A 19,917-nucleotide genomic window follows, 5' to 3' on the forward strand; every position below is an offset into this window, starting at 1 on the left:
AGGTAATTACCTATTTTCCAAGAAAACTGCCAGCAAGTTAGTACCATTAACCCCATTAATTTATCAGAACCCATCATGCAATCAACAAGGAAGTTAATGCTAATTAATTAGGGCACAAGAAGTCTTTTCTGTTCTTATTCTTCAGCCCTACAATGGGATCCATGGAAGCCAACCCATAACCACAAGATCCCTACTCTAATGCAATTAAAAGTAAAAGGAACCACGAGACAGATAAAAATATCATTAACTTTATAAATCACATCAGTAACGTATAGGATATGCTTCAGCCAGGCACTCGTTATTAGATCAGTTCAATTTAAGGCTGGATGTTTTCCTAGATTAGATCAAGAAAAAAATCTCAACGATTTGCCACAATTTTAACCACTAAGAATGAACAAAAATATCACGAGACTGGGGGCTCGGGGACATCTCTAAGTTGGTTTTCAGCTTTTATTACATTATGTTCTTCTCCATTACTTTAAAGATCCCTTTTTAACCCTGCAATTTTCCTCCCTCAAAAGTTACTACCTAGGAGTGAAATAACCTTCTGAGAGCATGGTTAAGAGCACAATGCAGAAGTAATCCAAACAGCTTTGAAAATGGATTAATTCAACTAAATTTATTTCAGATATAAAAGGAGAAGCTGAATTAAACCATTTCAATTCTCAACTGAAGAATCTGTACAGCAGTTTATTATAAATACTTCCATTAGCTAATTAAGCTTAGTTTTCCAATCAGTATTTTCCAGCTAGCATTAACCCCTGACCCTCCCAATACTAATGGGCCATATTCCTCGTTTGTAGAAATTAGCTGTATTGAAGACATATTCTTCTTCTAAGTGATGGGATTCACGAAAACAAAAGCGCTACGTGGGAGGTTTACCCACTTATTATCACTACGTCCCCAGTCAGGACTATCTAGATATTTTATCAGGAAGATATAACTAACACTCAGATCTTGATTAAAATCATTTAGTGTGCTTAGTCTCAAATTGATCCTTAGAGCACATTTACAAGCAGCTCTGGAAAATGTGCCAGTTGACCAGGTATACCAAGGGTAACTTTCTGTATGGTAACACTAGGCAAACACCCCACAAAAAGCTGCATGTTGACATTCATGATGTTGCTTCTTTGCAACTGCACTGATAATCAGACATGCTTTCAAGGCAAGAAACCATACATTGGCAATTTGAAATATTCAGTAAATATGTGCACAAGAGATCATGCAGCATACAGTAGGGAGAACATAAGAGGATATTACTTATTTGGATTCTTTTCCAGAAAATGCATGTACAATACATTTAACTATTATTTGTAACAAGCCAGTTGACAAGTATATTCTGAACCGTTTCCAAGAAATTCAAACAAGATTTTGAAAAGCTGTATGAGTAATTTTCTCATTAAAGTTCAAGGAGAATTTATAACCTTCCTGCTGACAGTCTCACTACCACATGCTATTTAGTACAAGGTAGCATCAAAGGATCTGATCTTACAGTTCAGGTACAAAGATTTCATTGAAATAAAAAATTATCATCCTATTCTCACTCATAGAGTAAAGGCTTCATTTTGAAGTGTATACTACTAGTGGTGTTATGCAGTAGGTCCACAAATACAGTATTTTTAATTTCAGTTGAGACTCCACTGTGCAGTTTCTGGCAAAGGCTGCTTTAGAGGAAGTGAAGAGGCCCAATACAACAGATCACTACAGCAGAAGGTCCTGATTGATATCCATGCTTTCATAAAAGGTAAGAAAATATGAACAAGAGGAAAACAAAATCTGCCCTTGACCCTGGAAGAGCTGGCCCACACAAGAAAATAAATACGGTTTGAAATACTTAATTTATTATTTTAACTTCTAAAAATTTCTGCTCTCTCTTGTGTACAAAGTCAAAATCTCAGTGTGATCAGAACCACAATTCAAAGCACTCACTTGTGACTATTACATCAGTAAAAACAAATATAATAGATATTCCCTTAAAAAAACACATATGATTGTGTCTGCCAAATGTAACAGTTAATCTGTATTACTTTTTATTTCAATAGGATTGGATGTGGTTCACTTTTTAATCCCAGAGGAACACCCTCTCATTGTTACTGTAAGTAGAGCTTTGCGTACGACATACAGTCTTACCGTAACAGCCAGCCAAAACATGTTTATGTGTAACAGACCAGAATTTTTTAATTGTGATAAAACACACAGCCATGCAGTTGTACAGAACTGAAAGGATCTATCTGCTCCTATTTATAATTAGTTCTCATTAAACACAATAAGGATATTTTATTTCGAAGTGAAGGAAAGAGTAAAAAAAAAAATGAAAAAAAAAAACAACAACATTATTTTGCTTGCTTGAATGGCTCAGTCTAAGAGGAGGCCACAGCTTTAACCACAGCATCGTTCAGTTCAGCAGTCTCAACAAAAAGCTCATACAGTTCACTAAAAGCCAGTGAGCAGCTATTCACATATTCAACATTCATGGCCAGGAACTGCGGGCTAGAAATTATACGATATAGCTATTATTACAACCAGAGAAGAGTGGCAACTTCGAGCCTTTGTTGTCTAGAGGTTTCTTCAGCTATCGCAGGACAGACACCCCTACTCTGTGGGCAGCCATGCAACTTTCCTTCTGAAGCATTTTTGTTATAGCCTTGTGCTTCTGCAAAATTCATTGACCATACATAACAGAAGGTTAAGAGTTAGAGCCTTGAATCCTGCAGAAATGTTGCCTTTTTCCCCTCTGGAATTCGTATGCTGGTGGGTAAGCAGGGGAAGCATCCCCTCAGGGCATGACTTCAATTTCTGGCAATCTGAAGCTTTTAGGTGAACCAGAGCACCCAACCTACATTATAGCTGCAGAAGGAAATGACACAATATTCTTAACGGTCTCCAGAAAATCTTTGACTCCCTGCTGTTGCGTGTAGTTGTAACTCCACAGAACTCCCTGCTGCCAAGGGCTGTGCAGGAGCAACCAACTCCTTTTCAGACTGCTGGTACATAAGATATCCAGGACCACAGTACAGGCAAGCACTCGAGTGATATGCCACAGCACATATACATATATATTCTACCTACCGATAAGTTTGAAAGACTGAGAGGAAAAATGTTCTCTGTCACAATGAAGCAAGTGAGGAACCTATTCATTTGAATAGATGTTCTTTTGTTTTCTTAAAAAAAAAAAAAAAAAAAAAAAAAAAAAGCACAATAAAGAGCAACACAGCAAGCCAAATTAATAGTCTACCATTGCAAACATAACTTGGGAATAGAGCATTAAAATGTGTGGGTTTAGTCATGTTTTGGATGCTTCACAGCCCAGTTTGCAATAGCAGGTTGTACCACTGCTGCTGATATGGGTCTTTCACCTCTGTTTATATAGCAGTGTCATCAAACCCAATTCACAGAATGTTAGGAGTTGGAAGGGACCTTGAAAGATCATCTAGACCAAGTCAGTTGGTCTCAGATAAGGGAAGGAGAGCACTAATGAATTCCCTTCTGTGGAAGGTCTGGGACCCAGCTGTTCACATGCTGAGCAGGCACAAGACACACCTCAGAGGCATCAAGGGCAACGCTCTGATGCACAAGCAGGAGGTAATCACAAGTTGTCCTGAAGGGGGAATTTGCTAATTCAATGTTAGGCTGAGCCAGGTATGCAAATGGGGGCTCCTGGGTGATCTGGTGACACCAGCTTCTGTACCCAGTGCAATATATTCAGCGAGGGCTGTGCAAGTGCAGTAGCTTGCATAGCTATGCAAAACAGTCCCGCATGGCAGCCACACCTAAATACACTGTAATTTGACAAGGCTGCACAGCAACAAGGTGGAATTAGGTTTTGATATCTTGATTAGTAAATCTGCACATACCAAAGAAAATGAAATAGTTCATTTAGTCACATTCTAGCTGTATTGTCTCCGTGAATAGGGCCATGACAAACTAACTCAAGAGAGAAAAGTAATCACACTATCCGAAGACCTGCATGCAGGTCAACTGGTGACCACATCAAACTCCTGGCAAAGAGATATAACCTCAGTGTGGTAATTGGATGTGGGTGATCATGCAAGCAGTTCTCACACCTCTGCTTCACTGGCAGTAAGGCAACACAGATGGTTATTGGTGGTAAAAACCTGGGCCACCTCATTTGATGTCCTATTGCATTGGCACACTCATTCTTGGCTCTTCAGACTTCACAACTTCCCCTCCCCTCTCCTCTCTTCACAGAAACCAGGTGTGAATTGCAGAACAATGCTCTCTTCTTTGCTATTACTTCACCAACAGAACTGACATGCACTGGGGCACAAGGCAGAGAAAAAGGTGGAATATATCAGGGAAAGGTTCAGCTTCCAGCACACAGCCAACAGAAACTGGAAGGAAGGATAAAAACAGAAACATGGTAATAGCAGAACTTCCCTTCCCTCTCCTGGAGGAAGACAAGAGAAACAGAACATTCCAGAAATTCAACAATCATTTAAAACAACTATACAAACTTCATGTATTCAGCTGTGCTCCCCTCAAAACATGCAGTTCTCTCCATTCTGCCATTTCTTCCTGACTACTTTAGTAACTTGGACTGCCTGCTCTTTGGAATAAGAGCTTCTGTGTTAGCTGGGCACTACTACAACTGGAGTGCTTATTAGAATAATTGGTATCCTAGGATACTCTTCTCATCTTTTTGTCAAAAAATCTGGAAATAATTTTGTGGTAAAAGGGTGGAGCTTGCATCAACAAACCTCCAAAAGCAACTACCAGATATGGCTTCTGAAGTCAGTGCATAACCCTGGGCAAGCTTACTTCTGCAGCATTGCTGCTCTGTTAAGATCTACTGCACCAATACTTAAATTCTAGTGTTACAGGTATCTGGTGGGATGTTTAAATTCTCCATTCTTCTAAAAACCTGCCTGATGACACAACCAGCCCTTTGAGCTTTCCATCATCTATCAGCCGTGCTGGCTATCGGGGGAGGCACCATTAGACTGGTGGCTAGCAAATGGGACACCCATCTACAAGAAGGGACAGAAGGAGGACTTGGGGAACTGCAGGCCTGTCAGACTGACTTCGGTGTTGGGGAAGCTCATGGAGGGGATTATCCTGAGTGCCATCATGCAGAACTTACAGGACAACCAGGAGATCAGGTCCAGTCCACATGGGTTTATCAAAGGCACGTCCTGCTTGATGAACCCAGTCTCCTTCCAGGACAAGGTGATGCACTCAGTTGTTGGGGAAAGGCTGTGGATGTGGTCCACATTGACTTCAGTTTGGCTTTTGACAGTTTCCCACAGCATTCTCCTGGAGATGCTGGCTGCTCAAGGCCTGGATGGGTGTAAGCTTTGCTACATTAAAAACTGTCTGGGTGGCCAGGCCCAAAGAATTGCAGTGTATAGAGTAAAATCCAGTTGGAGGCCAGTCACCAGTGATGTCCCCCAGGGCTCAGTACTGGGGCCACTTCAGTATCTTCACCAGTGATCTGGATGAAAGTATCAAGTGTACCCTCAGTAGGCTTTCAGATGACACCAAGTTAGGCGTGAGTGTTGGTCTGCTTGAGGGTAGGAGGGCTCTGCAGAGGGATCTGCATTGGCCAGACCAACAGGCTGAGGACAAGTGTGTGAAGCTCAACTAGGCCAAGTGCCGGGTCCGGCTCTTGGGGCACAGCAGCCCCATGCAGCGCTACAGGCTGGGAGAAGAGTGGCTGGAAAGCTGCCTGGCAGAGAAGGACCTGGGAGTATTGGTTGATAGTCGGCTGAATATGAGCCAGCAGTGTGCTCAGGTGGCCAAGAAGGCCAACAGCATCCTGGCTTGTATCAGAATTACTGAGGCCAGCAGGACGAGGTAAAGTGACTTGGCTCTGGTGAGGCCACACTTCGAGTACTGTGTTCAGTTTTGGGCCCCCACTACAAGATGGACATAGAGTCCCTGGAACATGTCCAGAGAAGGGCAACAAAGCTGGTGAAGGGTCTAGGAAACAAGTCTTACGAGGAGCAGCTGAGGGAGCTGGGGTTATTTAGCCTGGAGAAAAGGAGGCCAGGGAAGACTTTATCACACCCTACAATTACCTTAAAGGAGATTGTAGCAAGGTGGGGATCAGTCTCTTTTCCCAAGCACCAAAGTGATACGACAGGAAGAAATGGCCTTAAGTTGCACCAGGGGAGGTTTAGGTTGGATAGCAGGAAACATTTCTTCACTGAAAGGGTTGTGAAGTATTGGAACAGGCTGCCGAGGGAAGTGGTTGAGCCATCATCCCTGGAGGTCTTCGTGTAGATGTAGAGCTTAGTGACATGGTTCAGTGGTGGACTTGGCAGTGCTAGGATAAAGGTTGGGCTAGATGATCTTTGAGGTCTTTTCCAAACAAAATGATGCTGTGATTCTAAACAAAATATCCCAGATCATAGGATCTATTTACCCTGTTTGACAAGAAGCAGGCTCAAGGCGGGACATAAATGGGGGCCTTGTACTTGGTCAAATTTCTCAGGTATTCAGATGCCCTACTATAAGCACATCAAAATGTTAGCTTTCCTTCACAGAAGATAGGGAAGCACTATTATTCTCATTTAACAAATACGGGTCTCACTTGCCTATACCATAAAGATACAAATCTTCCCCCAAACCCTGAACAGGAGGGTTCCACCATTTTACAGACTCAGAACTTTGCACTGTCCTTAGTATTTTTCACAAGCAACATCTAAGCTCAAGGGAATGCGTGAAGATAAAAGGCTGAATGGGAAAGAAGAAAAATTGCACAATTTAGTTGTCAGCTGCTTTATCTCTAGCACTGCAAAACGTTTACCTTTAAATATATTTCTTCCTAAAAACACCTTTAGATCACAGACAATTTGTAGGTAATGGTCATATTATCATTATACATCATAACCTCTTTTAGCCAAAGAGACTACCTACTCAAAACATAACCGATCAAGTCTGAAGTCAGCTGCTCAGGCTCAGCACCAAACCATAAAATCCCAATGCAATCCATTTTATTGGAGCAGATAGCTCACTTAAGTATTCTGCAGCTATTTATTTTACTGGGGTTCTGTGAAGAAAACCACTGCCAAGAGACTGAGCAATGGGACATACTGAGATTTCTACATGAAATTCATAGATTGTTCTTTAAATCATTCTTTTGATCGCACCAGAAATCCCAGAACTCCAAAACCACAGCACAATATGAAGTTACTGCCATTTTATTCCCTTTTTGCAATAAGACTATATTAGGAACATTATTATGTATGACTGAATCATACCATCTGACGTTAAGGGTGAAGCCTGTACATTTTTGCTTTCATTCTACGTTTTGGTCTGATGGTCTAAACTGATGAACTGTTATAAAGACAAGCAGTTACACTTCATTCAATGGCACAGCACCAGCTACATGGACAGAAGCAGCATAGTTCTGATGCTGAATAGAAAGGCTTTAAAGTTTCTCTGTTGAATTAAAGAGATTAATAACATTCACTCATTAATTAATGGAATTCGCCTTCCCAAACAATCATAATCAATGTAACCCGAATGGAAATGCAGCTACCTAGCGTGCTAATGAAAAGATACATTAATGTTTTCAATACAATAATATCTGTATCAGTAAAAATAAGACTTCAGAGTCTTATTCTGTGTGAATTTGACTACTTTTTTGTATTTTAGCATGAAAAAGACTTTTAAATATTTAGGCTATAAAAATTAGTTGCCTACTTTTTCTGGTTATACAATGAATTAAGTAATTTTAGCTGCAGGCGGTTGGTCTGAAGAAAAATCTTGGTAGTTTCACTGCCATCATTGTACCAAAGGAAATCAAGTAACAGCAATAACAACTACCACACTTATTTAACACAAAAATCCCACAGTCCTGTAAGAGGGACTTGGCAATAGATGGGCAATACCATTTGTTTAACTGGAGTAGTTTTGTTTGCAATTCTTATCTGCTTGGATCTTTCACAGATGCTATACAGAGGACTGAGTCATTACAGGCTTACTCCTACAGAAGTATTACCTGACTTTATTTATAATCCTCCTCCAAGCCTCATATAGTGATTTACAACACAACATGACCTTTATTCACACCAGTCTAAAATCACTTAGAGATTGATGTGTATAGTTCTGGAACTCCTCTTTCCAAGGGCGACTGATTCAGTTGGTGATCAGTGTATTTGTAAAAGGGGCACGGTGGTAGCACGAAGTTCTGGGAAACATGCACAATAACTGCGATATCCAACCTGAACAAAAGAGTAATTTCAGAGAGAGTAAGTTGTCAAAATAGTATATTGGGCAAGCTCTGCTTGTTTGTATCTATTTAAGCAATGGTACCAGACTGGATTCAACCATAACCCAGACAAAGGAGCTCTTGGCTTCTAGGAGAGCTCAGTGCTGCAGAAAAGGATTCACAAGACCTGCACTACCAAGTCTGCCAGCTTTGAATTGCCCGGATGTAGCCCACTGAAAGCACCGAAAGCAGATGCAGATCTTAAATCCCATCGTGCCCTAACACACTGCTCAGTGCTTTTAGAAGGTTCATCTAAGGACGGCAGATTCTCTCTTCTGAAAAAACACTGCTAAATCAGCTTTTCAAAGTGGTGAGGCTGTGTGTATGTAGAAGGAGCTGAACTGATGGAACACACGAGTACACTTTGTGCTTTCACTCATTACGTTAAAGAGAAATATCACCATTCTTTCCTTTTCTTTTTTTTTTTTCAAATAGAAAGTAAGAGACAAAACTGTTTTTGAGGTCCCCAGTTCTGCCAGCATATTTGAAAATACTCTGTAGACACAGGAGCTTTGCTTCTGCATTCTGGTCAGGTTTATATATGGTTTGGGAACTTCACTTTAAAACATGCACAATTATTTCACTTTACCTGGACTCCTTAGCGATCTGAGGAACCATTAAAAAGGCACCCATAAAACTTAATTGTTTCAGCCCTGGTGACAGATTTTGGCATCTACTTTCTGAATAAAACCTACTTCCAATGCCAAAATCATTTACTGGATCTTTCTGCAATTGGCCTGCTTTTGATCACAATGCAATTCTGTGACACAGATCATGGAGTGACACACAATTACAGTCAGTCAGTGACCATTTGGGAAAGTCAAAGTCAGAGCATCTAAATGACTCTTACCATAAACGGCCAATAATTACATTTTTTTTAAAGGCAACAAAAAATACAAGTACTGCACTTATTTCAAATACATAAGCATATGTGAAAGGAGATTATTTATAAGCTGAAATTTCTACAGAAGGGTTTTTCTGAACATCTGGCATCTTAGTAATATGTAAAACCAGGGGGGCATGGAAGTATTCTACCTGTTTCACTAGGCTACCTCCCTCATAATCCTTTGGCAACTCTGGAGATTTTTTCCACACAATTTTCTTATTTTCTTAAAAGAATGGAAAAAGTGACCCACATCAATTTAGCCGTTATTTAGTTTGCTACTCTTCTGTAGTGGGAAGTACATAACACCTTCTCCCCCTCTCCCATCCAGAAAAATAAAAACAACCAAACCAAACCAAAACAAAAACAAACAAACAAACAAACAAAAACCCTAGCAATTATGATGCCTTGGTACATTAAGCACGTTCTGAAAATGTAACCTTTTGCACATCTCTCACCAGCCAGAAGCAGGAAACCTTGTGGCAGCAATACAATTTGCAGTGTTCCTCCAGCTACAGCTCTTTATAATAGGATCTTTGCTTCTAAATGTGAAGGACTCCCAGGAAGAGTTGATTAAATTTTTATCTGTAAAATTCACGCAAGTGTTTATATCTAGTACAGGCTAAACTGGTGTGGAGTTATCAGTGAGTCAAGATGCGTGAGAAAGAGTAAGATGAAAGAAACGCCATGTTCGCTGCTTGTGATAGCGGAATAAGATTTCCAAAAGATCTTCCACATATCACTTTCAGTAAGTATTTATCATTTAAGCATTACAGACTTTCAAGAAAAGGCAAATACATGACGGAAGAGAACATGAGGGGAGGTGTCTGAACTAGCTGCAACTTATCTGGCTCCAGATCTGAACACAGTAAACTTGAATGAGCCTCAAAAAGTAACCACAGTTACCATCCCTCTAACACCTCTGCATACCACCACAGCACGCGAATGGGCTAGTTCACCTGTAGCTTGCTTGGGACTGTGCACCATGTTTGCTTACACAAGAGAAACACGCATGCCCTCAGATTCCCAAGCAGCTTTAGAAAATGTACAAAGCAAGTCTTCAAGACATTCTGCAAGTTCAAGAGGAAAAAATATTGCAACTACCACAATACAGTTACAAGTCATACTGTTTTTCTTCATGTTTAGATACGTGCCCAAATATAGAAATTCATTCAAATCACAGGTAGCTAGTTTTATATCTAAAAAAATAAGGAAAAAAAATCAAACTAGCATGAAGTAAATGATTTCCTAGTCCCACACCGAGGAGCTGTAACAGGGAAGATGACAAGTAGTGAGTGACAGAAATGAAATGAAGAAAATAATTTCCCTGTTTTTCATCCCAAATCTCTTCAGAGCTTAAATTCAAATTGACAGAACAAATATTAAAGAATGCATTTTTCCCCTGAGAAGTTATGCTTCCTCATAATTGTAATGTCAAAATCCTTGACATCTGAGCCTACTTTATCTAATGCAAGTAAAACTGAGGAACAAAAAAGACACCCTGTAAGCCTGAGGTAAATAGTTGGAAATAATTGGACTCAACTGCTTAACTATGAATAGAATCTTCCCTTAGCAAGAAGTGTCTGATGGCATAGTACGAGGAGAAAAACTTCTCAATTAACAGTCACCCTTACATAAAGCATCTGGACGTATTATGCAAGAAGAAGGAAAGGGCATGGAAGAACACTGCAAAACTCCATGGCCCAGAATCTACCAAAACAGAGTTAAGCACAAAAAGAAAAAGGTGTATAAAACTCATGCAGGTTAAGAAAGAAGTGATAAATAACATCTGTATTTCAAAATATAGCAGATGAGGCAAAATTAGGATGACTTACATTAAGAACCGAATATCCTATAAATCTATTTTAATTTGAGTATCTTAAAGCAGAAAATTTTCAAATCAAAGCACAATATTGTAAAACTAACAGGCTAAATACTCAGAAGCAGAATTTTATAAGTCCTTATAATCAAAGCTATTTTTTGATTTTAGCTCCTCTACAAATACTTTACTCCTCCTACAAATACTTATCTTTTTAGGATTTTCTTAGGTATGCATAACTATTTTTGGACTGAAAACATATACATTAGTTTTAAATTGCAGACAGTATTAAATAAGGCTGATACAAAATTCAGGTTCACTCATGACTTGCCAATTAGAAAATATATGCCAGGCAAATCTCCACACAAAGTTTCTGAATTACGAACCCAAACAGAGGTAGTTCTGGTATGGGTAGCTGATATGTGATTTCTAAAAGAACTAACAGAACTAATTTGCAACTAATTGATTTTATTTTCCATATATCAGGGAGATAGGAGGAGATCAGGACAAGCCATGACCAAGGAGTACCTCCATACTATATTCTATCCAGATTGCCCCAGTGCCAGAAGCTGCAGCAAATAAAAATGCTTGCTGATACACAAAAGAACTGCCTACTCCAAGGACTTCTAGCTTCACAACACTAGCCAAATGCAGTCAGAACAAAATTTAAAATATATGCAAATATGTCTTTTGCAATATCTAAAAAAGAAAGAGCACAAAGCTTACATACCTAATGTACCTATTTTTGCTGCCTCACACCACAGTGGAACGTAAGAGTCTAAAATTAGACATCCATCTCAATCTGAAGGCAGCATCCCTTAGGCTTAGCAGGTATCACTTAATTTCTGCTACAATAACAGATAGGACTTTGTTGTAATACTATAAAAGACACATACGCCTGGAGAAAGCTGCTTTCCAAAATCCCTAATGAGATGAGCCAGGGTAAACTGCCTTCATTGAGCTAGTATAACAGCAGAAAATTTTCATTATAAAAAGCAGGGCTTCTGTCAAATGTTTACCACACAGAAATGATTCACTTCGCTACATTCTCAATTACCTTTTCAATCTCAGCACTGCTCCAACCCCCAAGACTTATTTCTAGCATTAGACATAAAAAAATCACAATTTATCTTAACCTCTCACCAGCTAACATAGTTTCACAAAGTGGCCACATTGCCTAACCAGAGCTGCTGCTGCTCCGTGATACCATTTCCACAGTGTGCTATAAGCCAGGTCCAGTGGCAGGATTGCCAAAATGACAGTCCTAAAAGGCTCTGTCCCACCTGGCCTTTCTGGCAGAGCTGTGCCTCCCAGCTCCAGCACCTTCCAGCACTCTCCCACTCAGAGCTGTCGGGCTGGCTGCCCACACCAGGTGGAGAGCTCAGAGACCTCAATCGCACATTTACAAAATTAGGACCACGAAGTGCTACTATCAGCACCTTCTGTGCAAATACAACCAGAGAAGGATGAAAAGCAGCACCTCCTTTTAACTTTCTGGTAGTGGCGTCTGCCCAGGTCCTCATCTGGAGGAGGTTCAGCCCCTGCCGCATCTGGGGACAGAAAACACCTCTCTGATGTGAGCCTCCTACAGCTTTGCCCTTGCACTCGTGCTGCCTACATCTCCCCACTTGGGCCCGTCTGCATTACCTGTTGCACCGTGGAACAGCTTCAAACGGGAAAGCAGAGAGTGCCTGCAGCAAAGATAGCCCAGCCTAGCAAAGCTGCTGTCCTGGGAATAAAGCTGGGCGCAGACCTCATACCTCTCACTTCCAACACAAATACGCCAAAGGCTACAACACTGAGCATCGACACCCCAACCTCACACTGAGCTCTCCTCACAGGCTTCCCAGCAAGCCAAGACTTGGGGCCTGGGCTCCACTCTGCGGGATAGTATAGTCCAGAGATCAGTAGCAGTGTCCCTGAAAAGTTCTGATTTGCTCAACCTTGTCACCACACAGCAGCCCAAGCTTCAGTACCAGCCCAGTACACGTTTTGTTGAGTAGCTGGGATCTCATGGATTTTCCAAAATAATTATTAGAAACACCACAGCTACGCAATACAACACCGAGATTGTGTCTGATTCTCACAGCCCTCCCAGAGCCCTGCGATGACAAGGAAAACCAGAATTTCATAACGCCTTTAATGAAAGCACCACTTCCAAAAATTCCTGTTCAGAAGGAAGTGGGGGTAGGGCGAGAGAGCTGACACAAGCATTGAACAAAATCCACGCACATTAATTCAACCATGGATTCTACTCAATTGTCAAAATCTTTCAGATGGAAAATGATCCTTTAGGAAGCAGTCCAAGTGATGATTTCTTTATTATTTCTTCACTGCCACTCCATACAAAATATCAAACACAATTACAACCAAAAAGGTTGAAGAATGTTCTGATCCCAGCTGATCTGAAACACGTGCACAAACACAATAGGCATTAATTTCATCACCCTGACAGCAACTGGGATAAGATGCTAAGGGTCACAGAGAGATGATAGCACTCATCATATTGAATTACTAGTCTTTTCAGCCCTTCAAACACCCTAATCACAGGCGTATTTGCAGTCATTTTGGTTTTCACTTTCTATGTTAAGATGCAATCATCTATTGTCTGTGCTGTATGAAATAGAGGAGTGCGGACTTCCCTAACACAGTAAAGACAAAAGCTGTAAAACAACCACACTGTTCACATGCTACTTGAGGATTTGGAAACTTGTGGCCAAATCTACAATTAGCACAAGCAAATGCAAGTCCTCCAATGCACTTGAACTGCACCTGTTTATGTCAGTGACTGCTTTGGCTCATCGCTGGTAAAATTAACACCCTTTGCTCTCTGAGACTTCCTACTCACTTTACAGAGTTCAAGCATCTCATATACATTCATCCTAGGAAAAACTACCATAGCACTCCTGCAGCCTACAGCAGGGCAGGTAAGATTCAATGTAATTGCATTTCTACCCAAAGCAACATAGGGCCAAAACAGGTCCCTTCTCCCTGTTCCACTTCCCAACAAACCACCTTTACAGTTTTTCATCACTATGACTTTATAATCCTGGAGGTTGTTAAAGAGTACTGTCACAATGCCACGTATAGATTAATTTTACATATATTTATAGCTCCTTAATAAAATGCATGGATATTTGCCAAGCTGCAATTGCATTGACAAATCTCAAGAACGCTACAGGATTTCACTTTATAGTCATAATGTTTTTGTACAGTTTACCCAGTTTTCAGGATTGGCATGTTCTGGCTTGCTTTTTGTACTCTAAATACTGGTTCTTCGGTTTTCTACAGCCAACTCTTGCATGATGATTAGCAATAGGACTATTTTTGGTAATTCATTTACAGAATTCTAATATTGTTGGAAAACCTAAACTGATTCCATCTTAGCTCAAGTTCTATTTAGGCTTTCCAAAACAAATCTTTTTGGTGAAAACATTAACAGGTCTGACTTAAACTTTAAAAAATAAAAGTATTTGTAATATGAGAAAGTGAAAAAACACTTTTATCTATTTCATGAGCCATTCTTTAGATTATAAATACTTAGAAATGGTTCACAACAATTATTGCTCTGTAATTGTTTCAGATCTCAGGCCAAATACTTAAGAGAAAAGGAATTATTACTGTTTCAAGACTTGCTGACACACAGTTCGGAGTATCACCTTATCTGGTTACATTTCACAACTGAAGTATGTGCTACAAAGATAAAATGTCTTCCTAGCACAAACTAGAGTTTTTGTTTTAATAAACTTGACTTAGAACACCCAGGTCAAGTGCAAAATAAGAAAAAATGTTTGCATATATGGTCACAAGGGAAAGACAGGATTAAATACTCTATGGATGAAAAGCCATTGATGCACAGATACATAATTTTCCTCATAAATAAATAAATAAATATATTGATATTTCACTATTTCATTCAGTCAAAAAATAATTTTTGTTCAAAATCCAAACCAATTTTTAGTCTATTAACACTCCACTGATTCTAAAAATGGGAATTTCAACAAAATTATTATTTTAAGGTCAGACATCTCAACTATTCACAACAGCCTCGGAGTGTTGTCGTATCAAAAAACCACAAACCCTCTAAGCATAATAATCTAAGGAATGCTGAACAGAACACAACGTTAAAGACATTTTTCTTTTGCATAGGGTGAGACTGCAGCAGTGCTGAGAAAGTCACTTAAGGCTTTGATTCAGTAAATCACTTAAGTGTCTGTGTAATCCTACTTACTTCAGTGAGACTAGGCAGTATGTCCTGGTTTCCTGATGGATCAATTTGTTGGCCTCCCTTTTATCCAGTTACAAAAATTATTGCAACAAACTTAAATCGGCTGAATAAAATAATGGATACCCCAAAGAGATGCTGAACTCCTTCCTCCTATGGCTATCATGATGTCTTAATGTTTGTAAACCCATACAACTGCCTTTATGAAGCTACTTAAGTTCATATGCTTATATTTTGGGGGGGAGATTGCATATAATGATGTTACGCTTCTGAATTTAATTACATGCGTTATAACAGCCAATTCACAGGAGCTCTCAGGTTACCATCCCAATCTCATACACTCAGGCACATGCTTAACTTTCCACTGTGAGTTTCAAGTTAAACGTGTTCAGTGTTTGCATGGGAAGGTCTGAAAGGACACCCTGTTTCTCCTCCCTAAGTATATCGGAGATCTCTTCCACTGAAATGAAACACAAATCTTAAGGATTCTTCCTCTTACCTTTCTACATATGCATCACACTTTCCATGTTTTTATTTAGCTTCAAGTCTCAGTTACTATTTCACTTACCCTATAACATGTGCCAGGTTGGTTTTGTGAACCTTCCTCTTTGTTTCTGTGATTCTTTATTTCAGCTTTGCCTGCATCACCTCCTCTCCTCCTAACATCATCTGCTGCTCACTCTGACAAAGCATCTCTGTTTAGATGTTGTTCTAACTGATCACCTGTACGGGCCTCTCTCCTCTGTTTGAATGGAAGAATTTCTATCAATGTAACCAAAGAAAACAAAGGTGGACAGACAATGGTTGCCTTTTTGTCTGTTTTGGTTATCCTTGCCCATTCTGTACCTTTACATGATAGGCATTTTTTGTGAAAATGTTTTTTATCAAAAGTTCAAAGTGGTTGCTACTCTGTGCGCAACGTTTGTAGGAAAACTGAATAATTTTCCTGGTACAATTTATATATTGATTTTTTCTTGCTCTCCATCTTTCAAGGGGTTGAATTAAACTACTACACTGCTGCTTTGGGCAGCTAATTACCAAAGTGTGCTACTACACATCAAAATGCCTGCATTAAAAGATGTTAGACAAAGAAATAAGGCAGATAAAACAGTAAGTATTTAACCTGTGAACTACTGCTCCCCCTTCCCTTTTTTTATTTAAAAATAAAAAGATGCAAATCACAACACAAGTTAACTGATTTGGACAAGATACAAGGGTGAGGTTACATGAGTTACAAATTTAGTTAAAGAGTAATCAAGGCTAAAAGATCTCAATTCCCTTTTGTATCTTTTCTATTCATCCTGATGTCAAACTGTGCAATTCTGCTCTCTGTGTAGCTGGCTTTGTGGGTTTCCATGAGACCTGGTATTAAGTGAGGCCTACAACCACAGCTTGGGAGCAGAAACTAGGGGAGACCCAGCCTGATTTTGAAAGAAACGTTTCATAAGTCAGTGGATGAATAACTTAGCTGGAAATATCAAGAAGGACCTATTTGTACCGGCTCTGTAACATGCCAATCAACATGTAAGCACTTTTTATTCTTTACTCCCAAGCACATACAGCTGACACTGACTTCAAATACACTTCTATACACTCAGCAACACCGAAAGTCTGGTTGAGGCACAGTGAGTATCTTTTAAATACAGAATTAAAAGTCTCCTTATTTACCTTTCAAATTGCAAATAAATGTGTAGCCCTTTCAAATATGTAACGTGTGATGAGAAAATTGTTAAGTGAGGTATTATTACTTGCACCCAAATGATCTGCTGGTTGTGCAAGAGAGGCCTCCAGTCCTGTCTTCTTAACCTGAAACTTTGGACTGCGCTTTCTGGGGTCCTGGATAATCGCTGTCCATGGCTGATCCAAAATTTAACAGCTGAACCCTGACAGCAGGAAAACTGTAAGAGAACTGCGACGCTGTAGTAATTTAAGGGTTATGAATCTATTTATTAGAAACCTGTGGATGCATGAAGTGCAATTATGGTTAGCTACGATTTCCTTATCAGCTCTCAGTGCGGTACCGCAGGTGCGCAGGACAGGCCGCGCGGTTCAAGCGTGCAAAGGAGGCTGCCACTCGGGTGCTGACCGAGCATGGCTGCTGTCACGTCCCTTCTGCATTCTGACCTGCAAAATGAACACAACACCGGCACGCCGTGAAAAGCATCACTGGAAGAGCAAACACAACCCTGGCACGCCGTGAAAAGCATCACTCGAAGGGCATCGTTGGGCGGCGCTGGGCAGGAGTCTTCCTCGCGGTCTCAGAGGCTTTGCTGGGAGGGGAAAGGCCAAAGCCTGCACCTGCTGCCAGCAGATTTCCTCCCTAGAGATTTCATCTGGCAGCGACCGCCCGGGCCCCTGGCAGGGATGCAGGGTGGGCATGGGGGACCCTACAGCAGGTCCACCACCACCAGCAGCAGCAGCAGCAGCGGCGGTCCCGTCGCAGCCGGCTCACCTGCACGCCCGTGTAGTTCTCGAAGAAGAAGAGCACCATGCTCTGGTAGATGGTGTAGAGGCGGTCGTCCACCTCGCGGTAGAAGCGTGCGGGGAGGAGGGCGGAGAGCAGCCTCCATGCGCCCCAGGCCAGCACGTAGGTGGGCGCCGTGCCCATCATGACGGCGGCGGGCAGGAAGTAGCGCATGGAGTAGGTGTGCAGCACCAGCGACAGCAGCATCTTCCCGCTCGCTCCCGGCCTCACCGGCACACCCGCACGGGCTCAGGCATCGCCCGCTCCGCCTTCCTCCTCCTCCTCCTCCTCCTCCTCGCCTCCCCTCGCCCCGGGCCGGGCCCGCCCGCCAGGCGGCCGCCTCCCGCAGGGTGCACCCGGCAGCGGGCACCGGCTCACGGCTCCCCCAGCGCCGCCTCCGCCACCATGTTGCCCGGCCGCAGGAGGAGGAGAAGGAGGAGCGGCGGCGGCAGGAAGGCGGCCCCTCACCGGCCGCGGGGGGGCTTCCGGGCCGGGCGGGCACCGGGATGGCTCCTCCCCGCTTGTCACGACCGGAGGGGACGGGGACGGGCACCGGGGGTCGGCGTTGTCATCGCCGGTGCCAAGCCGGGGGGGAGCGGGCGCCCGCAGCCCCGCGCCGAAATGGCCGCGGCAGGGCTGTGAGGCTGCTCCCGCACGGCGCGGGGCACCCGAGCTTAGCGGTTGTAATTAGCACTCATTAGAGCCCAGCGTAGGGTAAATGAAGCTCTGTCTGCTCCGGGGGTGGGCTTGCTGCCCCCAGTCTCTGGCTCGTGGTGAGCCCCATAACATCAGCTGCACCAGCTGCCTTAAAGAAAGTGCACGGAGTCTCGTAGAAAACAACTGTAATAACTTCGCCAGAGGAAGTTTCACATTAAAGTCTAGTACACAGAATTATGTACTCTTTTCATTTATTTATTTATTTATTCATTCATTTATTTATTTATTTTAAAGTACATTTTATCCTGGAGCTTGCGAAGGGGTATTTACAGAAACGGGGGTAGTTACGAGGTGTAAGGATCCTTACAAAAGAAGTGGATGCTCAGTACCCTCTGTTCAGATTCTGCTTCCTCTGCCAGACTTTAACTGGGACAAGCTTTGTCCTTGGCAGCTGTTTACCTCACGCTAACAGCTCTTTAACGTGTGTTGAAAATTTTAGCTGAATAGTCCAGCAAAACAAGAGTGGGGGAAAGATGCTAGGTTGAAGTACTGTGGCAGCCTTTCTCTGAACCACCTCAGGGCTGCTGTGCTCTATAGGGAGAACTCATATTTGGCATGCACCATAGCGTTAGTGTCCCTCACAAGATGCTTTATTTCTTTCTCCCCTGCAAAAGGGGAGACTTTCTGCCAGGGCCCCTGGCCTGGTCAGTATTTATATTTCTGTCCTCACTGAGTAACTGAAAGCACTACCATGGCCTAGGACTACCAGAAGAGAGGCGCTTCCCCCATCACAGCCTCTTTCGGCAGGCAGTCTTTCTGGCTGGCCAGAAAATTGAGGAAGAAGCTTCTGTTTTATGATGCCTGCAACATGGCCACGTGGAAGAGAAAGTAATTCACCGCGGTACAGGGTGGGGAATGTAATCCAACTGAATACAGGGAGGGGAAAGCTGAGGCCACGAGGACAGAATCAGGTATGCAGGAACGAGCACTCTTGTGGGACTGGAACGGTAGGGCAGACTGGAGAGGATCCAGACATGCTGCTTGAAAACAGTGTGAGCTTATGTGACGGCATTAAAGTCCCAGTGAACAACCTGAAGAGATGAGTTGCTGTGAAAGGAATAAAAGTGTTTATATAAAGGAATGAACTTAAGGCCTCTGATTCCATATATATAAAATCATATCTTTCCTTACAAGACCATTGTGAGGTTAAGTTCACTCAAGCTTCTGAAGAACTTGGATGCTATCATAATTACAAAATCTGAAGAAATGAACAATTCTGCCACTGGAGGATGGTTTGACTACCATGCAATAAATAAGAACTGAAGACACACATTGAAAAAAGATAAAGGAGATAAAATACCAAACTCATCAAGACATAATGCACATTCTGTGTACTGAATGCAATAGTAGCCTAGTGGAAAAGCGGTACCAAATCTCATAGCTGAACTCAAGCAGTCTTAATCTGACATTTCCTGACATAGTTAAGTGCTTGACTTCACAACCGTAATAATATTCTTTCAGTTTAGGATTTCAGGGGGCCTTTTGTGTGTGTTTATATACACGGCTGTTCTACATGGATGGCTATTCCTATCTTCAGTTGGATTTAGTCCAGTGATAAAATTGAGCACTGATA

General features: G+C 41.8%; 1 protein-coding gene across 1 annotated transcript in view; it reads right to left on the minus strand.

Moving 5' to 3' along the window:
* The window catches only part of AGPAT5 (1-acylglycerol-3-phosphate O-acyltransferase 5), a 60,835-nt gene extending 42,748 nt beyond the window's left edge, over window positions 1-18,087 (minus strand). The window contains exon 1 of the mRNA XM_084516282.1: window positions 17,616-18,087. Within this exon, the coding sequence (XP_084372408.1) occupies window positions 17,616-17,834 (219 nt within the window). The 5' untranslated portion in view covers window positions 17,835-18,087. The remainder of the gene's footprint in view (window positions 1-17,615) is intronic.
* Between the last annotated feature and the right edge of the window lie 1,830 nt (window positions 18,088-19,917).

The sequence above is a fragment of the Aythya ferina genome (genome assembly GCF_964211825.1).
Source record: "Aythya ferina genome assembly, chromosome: 3".
Classification (NCBI taxonomy): Eukaryota; Metazoa; Chordata; class Aves; order Anseriformes; family Anatidae; genus Aythya; species Aythya ferina.